This window comes from Squalius cephalus (assembly GCF_949319135.1).
Source record: "Squalius cephalus genome assembly, chromosome: 11".
In the NCBI taxonomy this organism is placed as follows: Eukaryota; Metazoa; Chordata; class Actinopteri; order Cypriniformes; family Leuciscidae; genus Squalius; species Squalius cephalus.
Window position 1 is genome coordinate 5,827,163 of NC_137132.1, and position 20,911 is coordinate 5,848,073.

At 39.9% G+C, this 20,911-nt stretch overlaps 1 protein-coding gene across 1 annotated transcript in view; it reads left to right on the forward strand.

Moving 5' to 3' along the window:
* The first annotated feature begins 3,634 nt into the window (after positions 1-3,634).
* The window catches only part of LOC307167527 (alpha-2-macroglobulin-like), a 31,923-nt gene continuing 14,646 nt past the window's right edge, over positions 3,635-20,911 (forward strand). The window contains exons 1-17 of the mRNA XM_079886693.1: positions 3,635-3,760; positions 4,136-4,316; positions 4,423-4,579; positions 5,831-5,883; positions 5,999-6,019; positions 6,178-6,343; positions 13,048-13,132; positions 13,326-13,437; positions 13,537-13,711; positions 13,826-13,935; positions 14,026-14,196; positions 14,284-14,520; positions 14,628-14,840; positions 14,928-15,077; positions 17,702-17,815; positions 17,982-18,039; positions 18,487-18,622. Coding sequence (XP_079742819.1) covers positions 3,675-3,760; positions 4,136-4,316; positions 4,423-4,579; positions 5,831-5,883; positions 5,999-6,019; positions 6,178-6,343; positions 13,048-13,132; positions 13,326-13,437; positions 13,537-13,711; positions 13,826-13,935; positions 14,026-14,196; positions 14,284-14,520; positions 14,628-14,840; positions 14,928-15,077; positions 17,702-17,815; positions 17,982-18,039; positions 18,487-18,622 — 2,225 coding nt within the window. The 5' untranslated portion in view covers positions 3,635-3,674. The remainder of the gene's footprint in view (positions 3,761-4,135; positions 4,317-4,422; positions 4,580-5,830; positions 5,884-5,998; positions 6,020-6,177; positions 6,344-13,047; positions 13,133-13,325; positions 13,438-13,536; positions 13,712-13,825; positions 13,936-14,025; positions 14,197-14,283; positions 14,521-14,627; positions 14,841-14,927; positions 15,078-17,701; positions 17,816-17,981; positions 18,040-18,486; positions 18,623-20,911) is intronic.

The window sequence follows — 20,911 nt, forward strand, 5'->3', positions numbered from 1 at the left end:
TCATGAAAATGTTCTTTATGACCCCATTTTAAACAAACATACAAAGAAAATCCAGGAATAAGATTTAAATGTTTATTGCCTTTATACATTGTGCCAGATGAAAGCATATGAATACATACAGTAAGGCATTAAACAGGACATTTTAATAAATCAGGCAAATTGCACAATTTTAAAATATGAAAACAGTAGAAACAGACTCTACAATAAACAGTCCACTCTGTATTAAATGTACAATTCACCCAAAAATGAAAATTTTGTCATCATTTTACTCTATAGGATTTTTTTCCTATTTTAGAAGTCAATGGCTACCATCAACTGTCTGGTTACTGACATTCTTTAAAATATTTTCTTGTGTTCAGAAGAAGAAAGAAACTCATACAGGTTTGGAACAGCTTGAGAGTGAATAAATGACTGATTTTCATTTTTGAGTGAACTGTTCCTTTAACTGTAATAATTTTTACAGCAGCAAAATGTCAACAGGCTCATGATCATTAAATGTAACAGCTAGGGAATTAAAAATCATGTACCTAAATTACAATTATGAAAAGAACACATAATAGAGTCTGGCGTGGAAGGTGGAACAGGAACCGACTTCTTGTCACAACATCTTCCTGGATTCCGGGATCCACGGGAAAGTCTACTGTTCGAATACATACAATTTACTGCAGATGTTTCACTGGAATCATGTAAATAAAGAAAACAATCATTTTATTTCTCAGTTTGTTTATTGTTTAATATTTTACAGTTTCTATTATTTTCTAACTACATCCATCAAATCTGGTGAACTGAAGGTTTGGTGCTTCATTGTTCAATAATGAAGGATAAATATTAACTCCAATGTATTTAAATGATACAAGACCTGATCATTCTGTCTGTGATTTTTTTAATAATACTGTACATCTCAAACTTGTTTACTACAGTATTGTGTAGTAAATAAGATGTGTTTAAAGGGACACTCCACCATTTTTTCATATTAAACTATGTTATTCCCTTAACTAAGACGAGTTGATACATACCTCTCTCGTCTCAGTGTGTGCACTCAATCGCTCTAGCGCGCGGTGATACTTTGAAAGCACTATAGCTTAGCCCATTATATTCAATGGTATCTAACAGCAATGAATTTAGAAGTGACCAAACACATCAACGTTTTCCCTATTTAAAAACAGTTACACGAGTAGTTATACGACAAGTATGGTGACAAAATAAAACGTGGCGCTTTTCTAAGCGGGTTAAAAAGGATAACTATAATGTATGGCGGAATAGCACTTTTGGGAGTACTTCGACTCGTGCAGTAAAAAGTCACGTTTGGTCTATTGACAGAAGTGAGAGAAAGAGGATCAGGCGTGACTTTTTGTGAAATCATAGCTCAATCAAAACAAGATGTATATCATATTATTTCTCATGTACAATCAGAATTACATTTGCATATTTATTTTGACTGGGTGGTGTCTAGAATATGTTAATTACCTTACTTTTGCTGTAAGAGTTGTTAACTGGTGAACCTTCAACTCACAAGCCCTTATAGTTCTCAGAGCATTTCAAAAAATTCACAAACTAAACTAAATTGTGTCTTTACAATGAAAAAGTTACAGCGGATCTGTCAGGTTTGTGCAGGTTGCTGAAGACGAGGGAACAGAATTTCAATGCAGCTGGTTTATTCACAAACTCAGGTTACAGGAAAATACAGGAACTCAGGAGAATACCAGGAACTCAGCAAAACACAACCATACAAAGACGAGAACCAACAAACACTGAGGGAAAGCATGACTAATTAGAACATAGGAGAAACTAAGTAACAGGACTAAACCAAAAGCACAAAAGACAGGGGAAAACTAGATAACATAACTAAACCAAAACACAGAAACGTGACAGTATCATGATATTTTTGTATGTGGAAAAAGTTTTACAAAAACCACATCTTATCAAGCACATGTATTCACACAAGACAAACGCCTTACATTTGGCGTCAGTGCGGATGGAGCTTCACACTTGATTAAAATGAATAGATTATAGCCTAATTAATGTTATTATTAATTTATAATTTTTTTTAATCATTTATAATAAATAATGTGTCTCTGGATATCCCTTATTATATATACGTGAATGGATATCCCTTATTTTGCCATCCTAATCTTTAAGTCCCCAAATCCCAAATCAAAAACAGTACATTTGTTGTTTCAAAAATAAAATATGTTTGTTTTAAGATGAGAAAATAAGACAAGATACTTCTTATTCTTTGCATAATCTCGCTCAAAAAACAAGTGAGATATTGTTTCAAGTTTAGAGTTACAGAATGTGGAGATGTCTTGAAATTAGAACGAAAAGAGTTACAGTTACAGTAATTATAAAGAATTCTATAATCAAGTTATAAGCTTTTAGCTTGTTAAGATGGCAATTTATATCCATTGTATGTCCTCATGCTGTAGAATATTTATTTTGTCCTCATTAATTGTCATTATTAATTGAACTGGATCAACCAACAACAACCACATTTTGAAAAACAAACAAATATCAATGACAAATCACTTTAACCAAAGTCATTGAGAAGTCAGAAACTTCACTCATCCCATCACAGCCAAGTACGAGACATACTATTATTCCTAAAAACCAAAAGAACTCACAATAATATATCGGGAAGTCTAAAATGTTACAAACAACAGGCAGAAAAACAAACATGGTAAATCTTCATCATGGTGTAGGATCTCAAGTAAATATATGTATTGTTTAATTGCTCATCAAAAATATTTACTTGACTTATTTTAATGATACAATCTTTTCTGACACCATATTAGGAAGGGGTCGAGGGATTTGCAAATATAAACAAACATTTACAGTAACTCTCTCACTCTCACTGAGTGGGTGTAGGGGATTGTTGACCCTTGATTTCAGTATTGATTGGTTTCAGGACACAGGTCAGGAGGCTGTTTTTTCTGTGTATAGTTTGTGCAGAAGATACACTGTATTGCCAAAAGTTTTGGGACGTCTGCCTTTACATGCACATGAACTTTAATGATATCCCATTCTTAATCCGTAGGGTTTAATATGGAGTTGGCCCTCCCTTTGCAGCTTCAACTCTTCTGGGAAGGCTTTCCACAAGGTTTAGGAGTGTGTTTATGGGAATTTTGGACCATTCTTCTAGAAGCGCATTTGTGAGGTCAGGCACTGATGTTGGACGAGAAGGCCTGGCTCACAGTTCTCCTGGCAACCGCCAAACCCAGACTCGTCCATTGGTTTGCCATCGTATAAATTTCTAAATTAATAACTTTTTTAAAAACAAAAATGAACCATCACTGAACTTACTTAAACTGGACTGTGACGCTATTTTCTTCTAAAACTGCTGTATAGCCGAAACAAACATTGTTGCATTATTTTCCTGTTATCACTGTAAAGCTGCTTTGAAACAAACTGTATTGTAAAATGAGCTATATAAATAAAGGTGACTTGACTTGACTTTTACTACATGCTAGACTACTATTTTTAATATTTGTTGCAATTGTATTTTTATGGCTTTAGTAGATCTAATTTAGCACATGTTTTTCAACTGCAGTGCCTACATGGTTGAATCATTAATCAGATGATCAATACACATGTTTTGAAGGACCTCCTTTAGCCTGAGAGTCCCTTTAAAAGAGACGGTCCAGTTCATCTCATGCCGTGGATGATCGCTCGTCATCATGGCTCTGAATATTGGCTACTGTTGGAAAGGGCTCCTTCTGCTCTCTTTCCTCCTGATCTGTGTCAATGCACAAACATCAGGGCCGTAAGTTTTGAACAGTTTTTGCTGAGGATAAATTATTAATATACCACTAGTCATTTTGTAAGTCTTGATGATTTCTCCTGTATTTATTTAACCGATCTGTGTTGAGGTTTACTGTTTGAAAGACAACTTAAGGCACACGATTATTTATAATTACTGACAGTGTATTTTTAAGAGCAATATTGCTCTGAATAAACATACAAAAATAAAGAATTAAGTCACTAGACTTCATTACGCAGTTTGTTCTTTTATTCACATTTTTCATATAATTGATCAATAGTAAATTAACTGTATTATTTTACCTCCCAGTTTATGTTTTATTTTTCTTATTATATCTAACCACTCAGGCAATATTGTATGATCATTTTCTCTGGACAGATATTTCATGGTGACGTTTCCTGCAGTGATTAAGTCGGGATCTGAGGCCAAACTGTGTGCAAGTCTTCTCAAGCCCAATGAAAGCCTTGTCATGAACATTCATCTGGTTCATGGTATCCAGAGCACATTACTGCTGCAGGAGAAAGCTGAGGAAGAGTTTCATCGCTGCTTTAACTTCAAGGTCTGCCATCAAAACATGCACATAATGAATATGATCAAATATGTTTCATCATAATGCATCTAGTTTTTGTGACAGGTTGTGAATACAGGAAATTATTTCTCATCAGGCTCCTCTGGTCAAGGCAGAATCAGTGCAGAAAATGAAGGTTGAACTTCAGGGAGAGACTTTCAGGACGACTGAAGAGAAAAAAGTCATGTTCAAGCCTTACAATCCTGTGACTTTTATCCAGACTGATAAACCCATCTATACTCCAGGACAGACAGGTGAGCTGTGAATGTCTCAAAGGCTAAAGCTCAGTAAATAATGCTGGTGTCACTGACATCTAAACCCTGATCACAGCTGATGTAGCACATATAAGTAAAGCACACTATGATCAGGCAACGAGCATAGTTCAAACATTACAAATGTTGCACAAACCAGCAGATGGTAAAAGAGTATGAAGTAAACAGTTCAATGGATTTACAAACAAAAAGAGGAGCAAATGAAAAGATAAGAAAAGCAGATATTAAGGATGAGTAGCTTTGAATTCTAACAGCATTGGAAATATGAGAATGGTCATCTAGTGTGCATTTGAGCAATCCCCTCACTTTCAAACATGTTCAGCCTAAATAATAGCCCTGTAATAGTATCTCTGTGACTTTATTTTATATGAAATCTATGGATACAATAGATTAGGGGTGTTCTTGGAGAGCCCACAGCCCTGCAGAGTTTAGCTTTAACCCTAATTATTAAATGTACCTGATCAGGTCTTTCAGGGTTATTGAAAATCAACAGGGTTTGGACTAAACTCTGAAGCCCTCCAGGAGTTTGACACCCCTGATATAAATCGTTACATGTAATAAACCTCATAGCTGTCTGGGATAGGCCTACTCGATTCTAACTGGTCAGCTGGAGCAAATTGTCAGACATTTTTGTAACATTATGGCTAAAACAGGCAGCTGTGACAGCTAGTTGAATTTGGCTCAAAATACACATTCACCCAGCAGCAGAATACAGTTGTCCGTCCTGTATTTGACACTTAATACAGTTCACACACAGTGTTGAGTTATATGTTCTCATTAATCATATAAATTTATGTTTTGTTATGTAGCTTACTATTATTTTATGTATTTATTTTTTAGATTATACTACTGACTGTTGTATGCCAAAAATGTGCAAGAGTTCATTGTGCGCATGTGTGAACAAACGGGACTTTTATTTTGACTCAAGTTGTGAATGTTGAACTTAGTACTCAGTACTCTGTACGTGTTGCTGCTCCCTCGGGCACTGATGTTATACCAGTGAGTTGAGATGTGAACGAACAAATAAATAATACTAAGAAGTTATATCTGGATTATTCTTTAATGGATGGATGACAACAACATATTGCACATAGACATGACGGATATAAATTAAACCTTAACAAACAGTTTGGTAATTTTTAGGAGAAAAATATGACTGTAAGCACTTGTCCCTTACATAAGAGCTGAAGACATCAAAAGTGAAGTTTTTTAATACACATTTCTATTTTACAGTGAACTTCAGAGTTGTTACCATGGATACAAACTTTGCACCCCTTGATCAGCAGGTCTGATGATGTGTTTATCTTGCATCTTTATTATCTTTTGCATTGTTGAATACATGTTTAATAAATGAACACATTTTTGGCTTTTGATCTTTAATTACTATTTGCTCTTTCACAGTATAGTACAGTGGTTCTTGAGGTAAGAACACAAAACCTTCTGTGCAGTCATAACAAACACACCTTTTAAATCTGATTAACACTAGAAATTCAGTTATATTTGCAATTATTGTATTTTCAGTAGGGTAATTATATATTTCTTCATTGATAGTCAGGATATGTGTCTTTGCTATTAAACAGGACAGTAAAGGTAACCGGATTGGCCAATGGACAAATGTTTCTTCAACAAGGTGGATTTTGCAGCGTTCTTATGAATTAAACCCAGAGGCCCGTCAAGGGATGTACAAACTGAAGGCTTTTATTGGTGACAGGATGATCTCACATGATTTTGAAGTGAAACAATATGGTAAGTCATAAAAATGACTCGTTATGACTGTAACCTTGGTTCCCTGAAGAGGGAACGAGACGCTGCAACGTAAGTTACGACACTATGGGAACGCCTTTGCAAGATTGTGTCTTGAAGCACGTGTGAAATCAGTCCAATGGTGTGGCTGAACATCATGGGGGGTGACGTCACAACCAGGAAGGTATAAAGCACCCCTGAACTAAACAATGTAAGCTTCTGATAATATGAAGTAATTAAGTGAACTGAAATAAGTTATGGCGGGAGCAATGCAGCATCTCGTTCCCTCTTCAGGGAACCGAGGTTACAGTCGTAACCGAGGCATTCCCTTTCAAGGGAACTGGTGTTGCATTGTAAGTTACAATACTATGGGAACATTAATACCTACTATGCTATACTGACCAGATACAATATTATCTGGAGCGCAACTAAGACTGAAGCACCTGGAAGCCAGGGGTGGTGCCCAGGTTAAGGTCATAGAACCTGACGAATGTGTGCGGAGAGGACAAGCCCGCTTCAGCACATACGTCATGAAGAGAGGCCCCAGAGAGCAAGGCTTTAGAAGCCGCCATACTCCTAGTAGAATGGGCCTGGACAGCCAAGGGAGAAGGCTGATCGGCCAATTCATAAGCAAGAGAGATAAACTCGACAACTCACTTACTCATTCTCTGCTTAGATGCTGGGTACGCCTTTTTGGGCGACCCAAAGCATTCAAAGAGTTGATCAGATTTATGCCACACGGCAGCTCTGTGGACGTAAGCATCAAGCGCCCTAACCAAGCAAAGCACATTTAATTTCTCCTTGTCTAGTCGGAGGACAGAAGGCCTGCAGGCCTAATCCTCAATATTCCACTGAGGAAACGAGATACTAATGGGTCTCTTTTCAAGGATATACCACTCAAAGGAGTGTGGTAAACAGGGCCAAATAAACCTTAAGTGTAGAAGGGGATAATCCTGTAGAGAAACGCTCTTGCAGAAACTCTAGCACTGTACCAACCGGGCAGTTAACTGGGTCTAAATCTCCGTTGTGAGACCAGCCTCTATGAGTTGGTCAATGACTCTATGACTGTTAGAAGTATAGTTTTCTTATCTTCAACTCTGTCCAGAGAAAAAGCCTTGGTTGCACATTCATTTGTATGTATGTAAGGCACATATGTTTTATATTAAGAAGGACCCAAAGATTCTGAAGGAGGGAGAGAGAGTTTGTGATGAAACAGAGACGGATACAAATGCAAGTAAAAGGCGTTTATTAATGCTGGTCAGATGAACACACAGGTCGGGGAGACAAACACTCAGATGGAGATGTGACGCAGGGACTTTGATGGGCAACCTGGAGATGGCGTGCGGTGATCGGCGTGCTCAGGAACCAGGAAGAATAAACAATCCAGACAGAGTGAAGAACAACGACGAGTATCCACAATGACGAGTTATCCACACAAGGAGACGAGAGAGAGCCACACGGGAACAGGACACGACACCGGGGAAGCCACAACGATCTGACAACATGAGATGAAGATTACTGAACATATAATGGGAACGGGGATTGATTACAGCTGGTGCAGATAATCAACAAGGGATTGGGTAACCACGCCACACACAAACACACCAGAATGAGACAGCGGATTCATGAACCGTGACAGAGTTCTGTTCTTTCTATGCATTGTATTGTATTGTATTGTGGAGGCCTTTTTGGATCTCAAGGCACAGAAGGAGATCTTACCGGATATTTTTCATTTATAGAGATGTTATACATTTATGATCTTACTGGTTGAATAACGGGATACTCCCTGAATATTCTTACTATATATTGTATATGCAGAGTTTGGGGAGCTGAGCTATTTTCTAGCTTCCCAGTGCTGGTCTTTCTTTTCTTTTGTTTTATTCATCCATTACTCCTAATAAAGAAGGAAACAAAAAGGCACTATAATCGTGTTGGAATTCTTCATTTCTAACAATGACTCAAACCCACAACTTTCATACATCTGGACGGGGGTTAAATATTTAGCCCCAGCCTGACACAGAAGGTCCCTCCTGATCGGAATCTCCTCAAGGGAGCCATAGAGGAGGGATATCAAGTCCAAAAACCAGATGTGAGTTGGCCAAAGAGGAGCCACCAACAGTAGATGGGCACCCTCCCGGCAAACTCTCTCCATAACTCCCGAAAGCAGAGCGATCGGGGGAAATGCATACAGGCATAATGATATTCAACACTAGTGGGGCTGGATGACACTAATATGTCCTCTTCCACTTCTCTTCCTCCTCCATAGAAGACTCACCACCTCGGGGTAAAGTCTCCATTCCTCGGGCCTCAGCCCTTGTCTCAACCTAAGCAACCACCGATGTGTTGTCTAAATGGACAAGAACATGTTCCCCGTAGATCAGAAAACGCACTTCCACAGACCCTGGGGTGAGTGGCCCTCCAGGACCGCTCCCCAACACGTGAGAGAAGCATCTGTCATAAGTATCACATGACGACAAGTCATAACACTGGGCCTTTGGACAAGAAACAGGGTTTCCTCCACATCGTCAAGGAACAAAGACATCTTTTTGTAACCTTGATCATGTGGAATGGATTGCCCCTCGGGGAAAATCCCCTGGTCTTGTCTCATGTACAACAAGCCAGAATGTATGATGTTGGCTGCTACTGCTGACAATCTTTGAAACTGTTTGACAGTGCGTGACTGGCCTAGCTTCAGCTCTTTTAATGTTGAGAGGATTTTGTGTGCAGGAGAGAAACGTGCCTGCATCATCACAGAATCTTCCAAAAAGGTGGTTCTCTGTACTGGAGAAAGAACAGTCTTCTTTGCGTTCTGACTCAACCCCTGCTCTTTCATATAAGTGAGGACAACTTTTCGATGTTAAAACGCCATGTGCTCTGAATGAGCTTGTATCAACCAATCGTCGATGTAATTCAACACGTGAATGCCCTGGAGTCGCAGAGGAGCCGGTGCAACATCCACGCCTTTCTTGAAAGTGCAAGCTGACAGTGCTAGCCAAAAGAAGAACCCTGTACTGGAACACTTTGCCCCCTAAAGCAAACCTGAGGAATGTCCTGTGGTTTTAAAGTATGGATATGTGGAAGTATGCATTTTTGAGGTCTATCATGACAAACCAATCCACTGTACTGATTATAGTCACGATTTGTTTTAAAGTTAACATTTTGAACTTTAGCTTTTGGCTGCACGATTTACATGGTGCAAATAAACTGGACATTCTTTTTGGAACAATGAAATACCGGCTGTAAAATCTGGATTCTGGTGGGGAACATGTTCTATGGCCCCCTTCCCCAAGAAAGTTCTCACATCTTGTTCCATAACCAGAGACTTCTCTGGACCCACCATAGTGGGCAGAACCCTGTGAAACCCTGTGAGGATAACGAGAACAAAACTGAATTCTGTACTACATTTCTCTACGTTCCCAGATGTACACTGGGATACTGACTAGTTGGGTTGGCAGAACGGCCCCCTGAGGGCACTGGAGAGAAGTGGGCACCGTAAGATGAGGTGTGAACCACTTCTCCTCGAATGGGCCTGCCCTCAGAGTTCTGACACTGGCGTTAGAACCTCTTAGCTGAAGCCTTCCTTGTAATGATGACATTCCTCAGATCCGTTTTATCTTTGCCAGGTTGAGGGTTCGAGCGCTTACCCTGCCCCCATTGTTTCTGCGGCGGGGCACGAGAAACAACACTTTCTGTTTTTGTTGCGCCCTGTACGAAGAGCTTGAGTGCGCCTGCGGCTGCTTCCGCCCAGAAGCCTTTTGAGACATTTGATTGACAAGGGAAGACCTGCTGGAATGCCACCACCTGCTTTTTAGCCTTCTTTAACCTCTCGAGGACTGAATTAATGGAGTCGCCAAAGAGTCCCACAGGAGAAAGCGGGGCATCCATCAGATATACTTGTCACTTTCTTTAATGTTATATAGATTAAGTCACAAATGTCTCTCTGAGGCTTCCAGAGCTGCCATAGTATGGCCAATAGCTCTGGCCGTCTCCTTGGTAGCCCGTAGAACCAGATGTGGCTTGAGTAAAGCCCCTCCCCCTCATCAAGGTCTTTAAGCAGGTCGGTCTGTTATGCCTGTGTTCTGCCCGCTTGTTGAAGGGACCCACAATAACCACCGTGCCAGGTTGTGCCGATAGACGATGCTCAGTTGATAGATGCAGTGCGCTGATGCACTGATAGACGATGATCAGAAGAGGTTTTAACCACAAAAATTTTAAAGCGCATCACCCCATTACCAAAGAGCTGCGAGAAAAATAAAAAATTAGTAAGATTAGCTTACTCCTCATTTAAAAAACAACTTGATTAAAACGAAATACTTCTCTTCTAATTTTTTGACTACTTATGAGCCACAAGAGAAATATTAAGAAAATAAATTAAGACAGTTAGCCTAGGCCTATATGCCATTATCAGCACGTTGAAGTAGATTCAGCTCTCCTCGTTTCTGAAAGAATATGAACCGTTAATGCAGTGTCAGATGTTTTTTCTTTCACTTTCTGTAGTAATTAATTGACTGGGGTTTGAGACTTCTTTACCACCATAACTCTAGAGCAGGGAACGACAACTGGCGGCCCCGCCGGATTATTTTGGAAGTCCTAAATGCTGCACAAAACTCTTCCACTACTTGAGAAAAGCCGTAGTCGCGCGGCGATTTCACCGCCGCATACTCGCTGTGTGAAACGGCCATAGAATCATGCGGCGCGGGATTAAATTTTAAAGTAACTGTGCGTTCAACCGGACACGAATAGTGCGTCAAATTCGCGCCTGCCGCGTCTAGTAATAGCCTACGCTTGACCACTTTGTATCCATTCGCGCGTCAAAAGATGGTAGCGGTCAGAACTCTGGTGTACTTTGGACGGAGCGTGCGTGCGGTCTGACTGACAATAGCCCACTCCCGACATCTTTTGACAGCGTATCCGCACTTAATTCTGACCACCTGTACACCGAGCTCTGAGGAGCTGTTTGGTACTGAAACCATTGTCAGTCAACAACATTCTTTTTTTGCAAGGATGTTTGAAATAGTTCGGCAGAAAATAGCCTACTTCATTTGTCAGTAGGGCAATGTGATTTTCGTTTATGTTGCTTAGAAATTTGAGTGATAGGCTTTGTCCTATTTAATTTATGTTATTTATATTTCATAATTTTTTTCTGTGGCATTTTTTTTCTCTGCTGACAGTAGGCTACAATGTTAAAATAGCCTAATATTTATATTGACACGAACACAATTTTTTGTATAGCATTTATAATTATTATAGGCTACTTAATCTCCTTCTTTTCGTTAGAGACATATGAATGTGAGATTATGGAAACGAGATCTAAATTTTGCGGACCCGTCAGGTCGGGAAATAAAGCGGGTGAACACCGAGTGTATTTTAAGTGGTTGCTAATTAGAACCTTGGAAGCGGGACGAAAACAAAACAGTCCCGCGCAGACCTCCTTAAACCTTAGGTGTGTATGAGTGTGTCTCGAATAAATAATACAAAAAAAAAAAAAGGAATAACGTTAAAAAGTCGGACTATAAGCGAATGAGGCATGATTGCTATTCACACCTTTATTAAAATGGCTGTAATCTGTTACCACAATAGTAGCCTACTTGATCTGTTTAAAATGATTTCCTTGATATATGCCTAAGGTGTTAAATTAATAATTAAAAATCAAAATTAAAATTTGTCTAATCTAGTAATTATTTTTTTCTATTTTTGATCTGAGCACAATCAGAAAATCAGAAAACCCGTCGTTATTAGTTTTTTCATTTTAGTTCAGGAAATAAATAATGGAAAAACAAGTCGTTTTTCATCTTTTTATTTTTGGTTTTAATTGGAAAAAAACGATTGAACAAATGGTCCACGGATGGTGACGGACCCATCATATTCTGCGATTATAGGCCTATATAAAAATATTTAATTTGCATCCATAGGCCTACTCTGTGTAGCTGGCCCGCCATCTACTGGCTAAAAAAAAATATTGGCCCGCGGCCAAAGTTACATGCCGACCCCTGCTCTAGAGCAAAGTATGCACATTGCTTGTGTGATATCCACTGACTCACCTTAATGGTTTAAAATTTCAAAAATTTCCTTTATCAATAACTGTTAGAAAAATGATGGACAGAGATTTTGATTTTGCACACGCCATTCCCCGTGATAAAATGAATTAAATAATTAAATAAATGAGTAGCTAAATAAACAAGTAATAACCCCCCCCCACCCCCCACCCCCCACCCCGAAGTGGCGAATCTTCAGACTCTCCTGCATCAACTCTCAGTACACCAACCTCCTCAGAGGAAGATAACTGAAGCACCGGGCCCTCACTCAGGGCGGAAGAAACCGCAGAGCGGGCTTCCTGATCCTGAGAGAGGAGATATATATTGATATATAGGCACACAACCCCAAATATGACAGATGGAGTAACACAGACCGCTTGCTGAAGAAACAGAAGCTGACACTGTTTGGTTCAGGGGTGCTTTATACCTTCCAGGTCATGATGTCTCCCGCCTATGACGTTCTGCCACACCATTGGACTGATTTCACACGTGCTTCAAGACGCAATCATGCAGAGGTGTTCCCATAGTGTCGTAACTTATGACGCAGCACGAGTTCTCTTGAAAGGGAACAGACAATTTGCAGTTTTGCATGGGAAGAGTTTCAATAAATGTTTGTTATTTAATATATAAATTGAGTACTAATAACTCTGATTTCTGCCTTCTGACTTCTAGTTTTGCCTAAGTTTGAAGTTACTGTAAAAAGCCCAAATAAAGTAAGTGTTGAAGAAGAGGAACTGATAATTGAGGTTTGCGGAAAGTGAGTGGTTTCTTTTTATTTCCTGCATTAATAAAGCAAAGTGCTCTTCCATTCACACTTTCATTTAATTGTTAATTGTACTATTATTTTTTTAACTCTTCGGTCAGTTTCTTACTTTAACCCCCCATCCTAATATATTAGTTTCTTAACTCAACCCTGGGCTGTAGATCAGTTGCTTGTACCTTTTTCACAGATACACTTATGGACAGCCTGTACCTGGTAAATCACGGGTGAAAGTGTGCTCTAAATTAAATCCCTACATTTCCTATTACACAGATTCAGTGTGTTTAGAGGAAACCATTGAGGTATGTGAGTTGAAACGCAGTACATTATCTTTAATACATTTATCTAATTAAACCACTCTTCTGTTAATAGTTATGTTTGTGTTCTTTCATTATAATTAGATAAAAAAGACAGGCTGTGCCATACATTCCTTAGATCCATCACTCTTTTTTAACCTCGAACTAAATCAACTGATGCAGAATTTTAAAGTCAAGGTGGTAGTAGGTCATAGTTTCCCACAGCATCTGATGCTGATTTCTCTTCATGTTGAGGCAATGGTTACAGAAGAAGGAACAGGTGAGCTCTTCAATTTGGTCAGATCTCTGTTACCTACATTTCTTGTATTTCTCATTTTTGACATTTGACTTTTATTTGAATAAATATTTATGTAGGTGTTTTGACTATTTACAGAGATCTCCATGACAAAATCTGAATCTGTATATCTCACTTATGAAATTGGTAAAGTCATATTTACTGACCTGCCCAAAACATATGAACACGGATCAGTTATTGAAGGAAAAGTAAGTCTAAAATCCATTTGTCTCAGTTTAACACCATTGATGTACGGAATTATTTCTTAATTGATTCCTTCAAAATCTTATTTTCAACAGATAAAACTCTCAAATTTCAAAGGTGCACCAATTCAAAACAAAAAGGTCTATCTTATGGAGGGTCACACTTGGTCCCCAAAACTGCTCCTAAATCTCATTACAGACAGCGATGGACTGGCCAACTTCTCTCTTAATACATCCAGTCATTCTAAAAGTGATATTGATCTAATAGTAAGATATTTTGTGTTCACTTAATTTTCTTTAGTATTACCTGAAGAGTTTAGTTACATGAGTTATTTCTGATTTTTTTAAATCTAGGCAAGTGTCTATCAAGAGGTCCGTGATTTTGGACACGACAACACGCCTTACATCTTTGCTGATAAAAAAACAGTCCATATCATCCAACCTGACACTCCACGCACCCCATCACAAAGTGAACTGATTATAGAGAATACTGAACAACCATTAAAGTGTGACTCTGAGTTTACTGTCACCATCAAGTATTATTTTGTTGGAGAGACAATTAAAAACTTCAAAACTGACATCGTCTATATGGTGAGAACATGTGCAGTATGTACATTATCACAGAGATGTTTTTGTTTAACAGTATTATTTGGCTGCACTAGTCAGTTTGTTATCAGAGTGTCATCTGTCTGTTTCAGGTCTTGTCCAGAGGAGTGATTGTTCATCATGGATATGAGAAGGTTGAAGTGAAGATTTCTGATGGAGCAAGGGGCTCAATGTCATTCAAACTGTCTATTAGTTTAGATCTGGCTCCTGTAATGCAGATTCTGGCGTACTGTGTTTTTCTCCCCAGTGAAACGGTTGTGGCCAGTAGCAAAGATTTCAACATTGAAAAGTGTTTCAAAAACAAAGTATGCATTGTAGCTTTAGAAATGAACCTCTTTAAACTGTATTACTGACTCATTTCTAAAATAAATCCTATTCCCTGTATGTCACAGGTATCTCTGCAGTTTTCTCCTGCTAAAGCAGTTCCCGGTGAGAGAAACACTCTCCAGCTCTCAGCTCAGCCTGGTTCACTGTGTGGCCTCAGTGCTGTAGATCAGAGCGTCCTGATCCTGAAGTCAGGAGAACATCTGGATGCTGACAAGGTCTAGATGCTTTAAGATTCAGTGTTGATTAAATGTCTCTTCATAGTGGGAATCTACAGAGTGAATCTAATAATAACAGACTTTACTTATTTCTGCTATGATCCATCAGCTGACATTTTGATCTCAGGAAATTTAGCATTAATCTGTCACATTCCTGTCCTGTCTTGTGCTGCACATGGGTGTTTTGTTATTTTGGGCCATGTGCTCGTGTCTATTGTCTAGCCCCTCCCATCTTGTTATCTGATTATTGGTTAATTTGACCCACCTGTCTGTCTCGTTACCCTCCTTTGTTTGTTCCCCTATTTAGCCTCCTTGTGTTTGTAGTCTTCTGCTGGTTCGTTGTCCGTGTTTCTTGTTTCCTGGAGTTCCTGAGTTTTTGTGTTTGTGCCGTACCTGCATGTCACTAATAAACTAACTCTGCATTTGTATCCTCGACTCTCGTTTACCATTCCGTGACAGAACGAACCAGCCAAGTATGTGGATACAGCGGAGTGAGATTTTTCCTCAGGGAGAGGGAGAGGGAGAAGGAGCCTCTATTTCCTTGCTGGAGTACTTTTCCAGATGCGCTCAAAGGACTTTGGAGGAGGAGAGTATCACGGCAGATGGCAGTCAGTGGAAGGGAAAGCCTTCGTCGCTGGTCCCGAAACGGAGGAGACGTAGGAAGACTTCCTCCGTGCCTGTTCCGGTGGTCCCGAGTCCGGTGGTCCCGAGTCCGGTGGTCCCGAGTTCGGTGGTCCCAGTTCCGGTGGTCCCGAAACACAGGAGGAGAAAGGCTCCCTCCGTAACTGTTCACGTCACGTCTTACGAGCCTGTGTCACCGGACAAGATGGCCGCCGCAGAGCCTGTGTCCCCTGACAAGATGCCTGCTGAAACGTTGTTGGATTATTTTTCGACGTTATTCAAGATCCTAGAAATTCCCAGGAATATTCACGTCACGTCTGCCGAGCCTGTGTCTTCGGACAAGATGGCCGCCACAGAGACTGTTCACGTCACGTCTGCCGAGCCTGTGTCTTCAGACAAGATGGCTGATGCCAAGCCTGTTCATGTCACATCTGCCGAGCCTGGGTCTTCAGACAAGATGGCCGCCGCCGAGCCTGTTCACGTCACGCCTGCCGAGCCTGGGTCCCCTGACAAGATGGCCGCCGTCGAGCCTGCGTCTGTTCCTGAGCCTGAGCCGGTGGTGTCTGTTCCTGAGCCTGAGCCGGTGGTGTCTGTTCCTGAGCCTGAGCCGGTGGCGTCTGTTCCTGAGCCTGAGCCGGTGGTGCCAGTTCCAGTGCCAGTTCCAGTGGTGCCAGTTCCAGTCCCTGAGCCGGTGGTGCCAGTTCCAGTTCCAGTGCCTGAGCCGTTGGTGCCAGTTCCAGTGCCTGAGCCGTTGGTGCCAGTTCCAGTGCCTGAGTGGGTGGTGCCAGTTCCAGTGCCTGAGTCGGTGGTGCCAGTTCCAGTGCCTGAGTCGGTGGTGCCAGTTCCAGTGCCTGAGCCGGTGGTGCCAGTTCCAGTGCCTGAGCCGGTGGTGCCAGTTCCAGTGCCTGAGCCGGTGGTGCCAGTTCCAGTGCCTGAGCCGGTGGTGCCAGTTCCAGTGCCTGAGCCGGTGGTGCCAGTTCCAGTGCCTGAGCCGGTGGTGCCAGTTCCAGTGCCTGAGCCGGTGGTGCCAGTTCCAGTGCCTGAGCCGGTGGTGCCAGTTCCAGTGCCTGAGCCGGTGGTGCCAGTTCCAGTGCCTGAGCCGGTGGTGCCTGAGCCGGTGGTGTCTGTTCCTGAGCCGGTGCCTGTTCCCGAGCCGGTGGTGTCTGAGCCGGTGGTGTCTGTTCCCGGGCCGGTGGTATCTGTTACTGAACCGGTGGTGTCTGAGCCGGTGGTGTCTGTTCCTGAGCCGGTGGTGTCTGAGCCGGTGGTGTCTGTTCCTGAGCCGGTGCCTGTTCCCTGGCCGCCCGAGGGGTCGTCTCCGCCCTGGCCGCCCGATGGACTGTCGTCTCCGCCCTGGCCGCCTGATGGACTGTCGTCTCCGCCCTGGACTCTCGAACTTTGTGTGCCTCCCTGGCCTTCTGAACTGTCCATTCCCCTTGTCCCGCCCTGGTCTGTCCCTCCCGTCCCGCCCTAGTCTGTCCCTCCCGTCCCGCCCTGGTCTGTCCCTCCCGTCCCGCCCTGGTCTGTCCCTCCCGTCCTGCCCTGGTCTTATGGAGCGTCTGGTAGCTGCTCCGTAGGGAGGGGGTAATGTCACATTCCTGTCCTGTCTTGTGCTGCACATGGGTGTTTTGTTATTTTGGGCCATGTGCTCGTGTCTATTGTCTAGCCCCTCCCATCTTGTTATCTGATTATTGGTTAATTTGTCCCACCTGTCTGTCTCGTTACCCTCCTTTGTTTGTTCCCCTATTTAGCCTCCTTGTGTTTGTAGTCTTGTGCTGGTTCGTTGTCCGTGTTTCTTGTTTCCTGGAGTTCCTGAGTTTTTGTGTTTGTACCGTACCTGCATGTCACTAATAAACTAACTCTGCATTTGTATCCTCGACTCTCGTTTACCATTCCGTGACATAATCTTCATTCTTTCTCACCAAATTGGAAAAAGTTTTTTTTGAAATACATGTATTATTTAGAAATCATACTGATAGTGTGTGAACATGGTCCCGTCACAGATCTTCAGCCTGCTGCCAGTGCAATCGTGGTCAAATTACCCTAGGACTGTTGAAGATGGGGAGTGTCCGTCTATGAGTGTTTGGAGATCCGCATTCACTTATAAATCCTTAAAGGTAACAGTGGGATTATATGTGTGGCAGTGCAGTAGATAATGATTGGGAGAGTATATACTGCACACGTGTAAGTAAATGCATAAAAAGACCTCTTGATTTTACTGACATTTAAAAGTAATTTGTATTTTCATGACTTTTATTGTGGTTCATCATTGCCATTTGGCAGAAAGTGGGATTGAAGATGGCAACAAATTTGTTTGTGGAACTCCCTGAGTGCAAGAGGAGTAGGTACATTTACTGTTATTACAATCCAAGCTGTAATGTTTTAATATGTTGGTTCTTGTTATGAAATATATTTTAAAAAATTAAATATGTTCAATTTGTGAAATTGCGAAACTTGAACAATTCCACAATTATAGAGATGTAGTAGGAAAAGACAACTTTTTTTCTAGGGTTATTAGTGAACTTTGAATCAGTGTTAATATTGGTAGGAAAAACTATTCTATAAAACTATATAAATTTTGTAAAATAAAATTAACACATTTACTTTTGCAGCCTTAAAATACTAAACCTAAAATGAAAGCGAAACAAACTGAAACGTTTAAAATATGTGTATTAAAATAATGATCTGCTTTCCATTTTCTATTCACTTATGACTGGATATAGAATTGATCATTTTGACGTACACATACATATCACTTAAAACTGCAAAATATAACTTTTTTTCCCAGTGCTTTTTTCCAAAGCCAGACTAGCTGTTTTAGCAGAGGATACATTTGAAACAACTGATTCAACACCTGAATCTCCAGCAGTGACGATTCGAACTGTCTTTCCAGAAACTTGGATCTGGGAACTTGCTGAAGTGGGGTATTTAAAGCATAATCAGTCCATTTAACATCATATTTATCTTATTACTTATTCTTATTAATACCTTGCTTGCTTTACATATTCTTAATCCAGTTTTTTTTCATCATCTGTGTGCTGAATGTTGTCATTTATTACAGGAAAAATGGGTAACACTTTATAATAACGTTCAGTTGTAAGTCATTAATAAGTGGTTAGTTAATGATGAACTAATCATTTACAGAACATTCATTAATGATTAGCAAGTGATATACTAACATTTTATGTATGTTTTGTAAATTCCGTTATAAGTCATTTACATGTGATTAGTAAATGATTAACTAATTATTTACGAAACATAACTATGCGTTCATAAATGATTAATAAGTGATATGTTAATTATTGTATGTATTTTTTGTAGATTCAGTTATAAGTAATTTACAATTGATTAGTAGATGATTAACTAGTCATATACAAAACATGAATATGCGTTTCATAAATGTTTAATAAATGTTTTTTTTTTCTTTTTTTGTATATATGTAGCAATTAGAAGGTGCAAAAAGTGTTGTAAATGCCATGAATACACGTACAGATCATTTGTAGGTATATGTAACACATTTACAAGTGATGAATAGTTTACTTGTAAATGTGTTACATATACATTCGTAGATAACATTCGCAGACCTTATGCCTTTTTGATTCTTGAAGTGGTAATCTACAAATAAAGTGTAAGACATTTACAAGTGATGAATAGTTTACACTTTAGATTAGGGGATGCAGAAAGTGTTGTAAATGATTTATTCATGCGTTTACACATCTATAACAGGTGTTGAACACTGTAGTGTGTACTGCAGTGTAAGTGCTGACTGGTGAAGGTATAGACAGCTTCTCTGAAACACATGGAGTCTTTAACCACTGTGCACCTGATGTGAGCAAAACATACAAAAAAAATGTAACATAATTTATTAAACATTTATGAAACGCATAGTCATGTTTAGTAAATGATTAGTTAAACATTAACTAATCACTTGTAAATGACTTAAAACTGAATCTACAAAACATATAATGAACATATCACTAATTAATCATTTATGAATGATATGAATTAATTATTTCTGTTACTTGTGACATTTTCATGGCTAAAGTCTAATTACACTGTATTCAGCACAAACTCTGCTACGATAATATATCAGCAGCATGTATGTAAAAGTTTGTAGTTTTGAGATAATGACATTTATGCGTGGTTTGTGAAAATACAAAAAAAAAAAATCTCACTGAAATAAGGCCATGAAACCCATACTGATTATTTCTTCACAAGACTTTTGAAAATTGTATCACGTAGCCTAGAATATTTGCTCTAAAACTATGTGAAAATCACCCTGACTGCTCATTCAGATAAGACAATATATTGATTTAAAATTTTTACGACGTGTTTTGTGTGAAAAAGCTTTATGTGGAGGTCATTAATGTGTATTGTTTTCACACCTGAGAAAGACAATGACCCTCCCCTAACGGCCCTATTAGGAGCTATCAGGCCCTGTCATTCTGGGAAACCTTGCACAATACTGTAAATGAGGAGATTTAAAAAAGAATGGCTTTTAAATTGTTTGGATTTATTTACAACACAACATAGTCCAAAGATACACACAACAAATGCCAAAAAAGCACTTATTGAAAACAATGATCCAAAGACTAAAACCTTTGTGCCATTCCTAAAAACATTGTACATACCTTTCACTTCCAAGCGGTTTGATTTTAACTTTACCATGTTCATGTTCACTGAAGTCCTCACCCAGCAAACATTTGGACGTTTTTGACCGTTGAAAAGACGTCCGACAGAGACGTCCCGTCATGGTTGAAAAATAGTTCCAAAATGGAAGTTGAACCGACGTCTTTTCTGGCCGTGAATTCCACGTCTTTTCTGGCCGTGAATTCCACGTCTCTTCTGCGCGTCCCTGGACGTCTAAATGCGTCGTCATGTGTTTAAATGTGTTGCTGCATAATTTAAGTGTATAAGCCTGCATATAAAATAATCACACACCTATTGTGTAACATCGTGAAAGGCAATCAAGTCTTGAGGTTTACACATCTTGACAAAGGTTCTAAAAAGGTCCAAAATTGGTCCAGTCAGACCTGAACGTCAATAAAACGTTTTAATCACGTGTACATCAAAAACAATAACACATTATTTGTGGACATAAGCAAAAAAGAAGCATGTTCTGATTAAGCACAACATTTTATTGATCTTGAACAGCCAAAATTTCTCTTTATTTTTTTCAATGTTTAACATTTCGTGAGCTTAGAATTATAAGG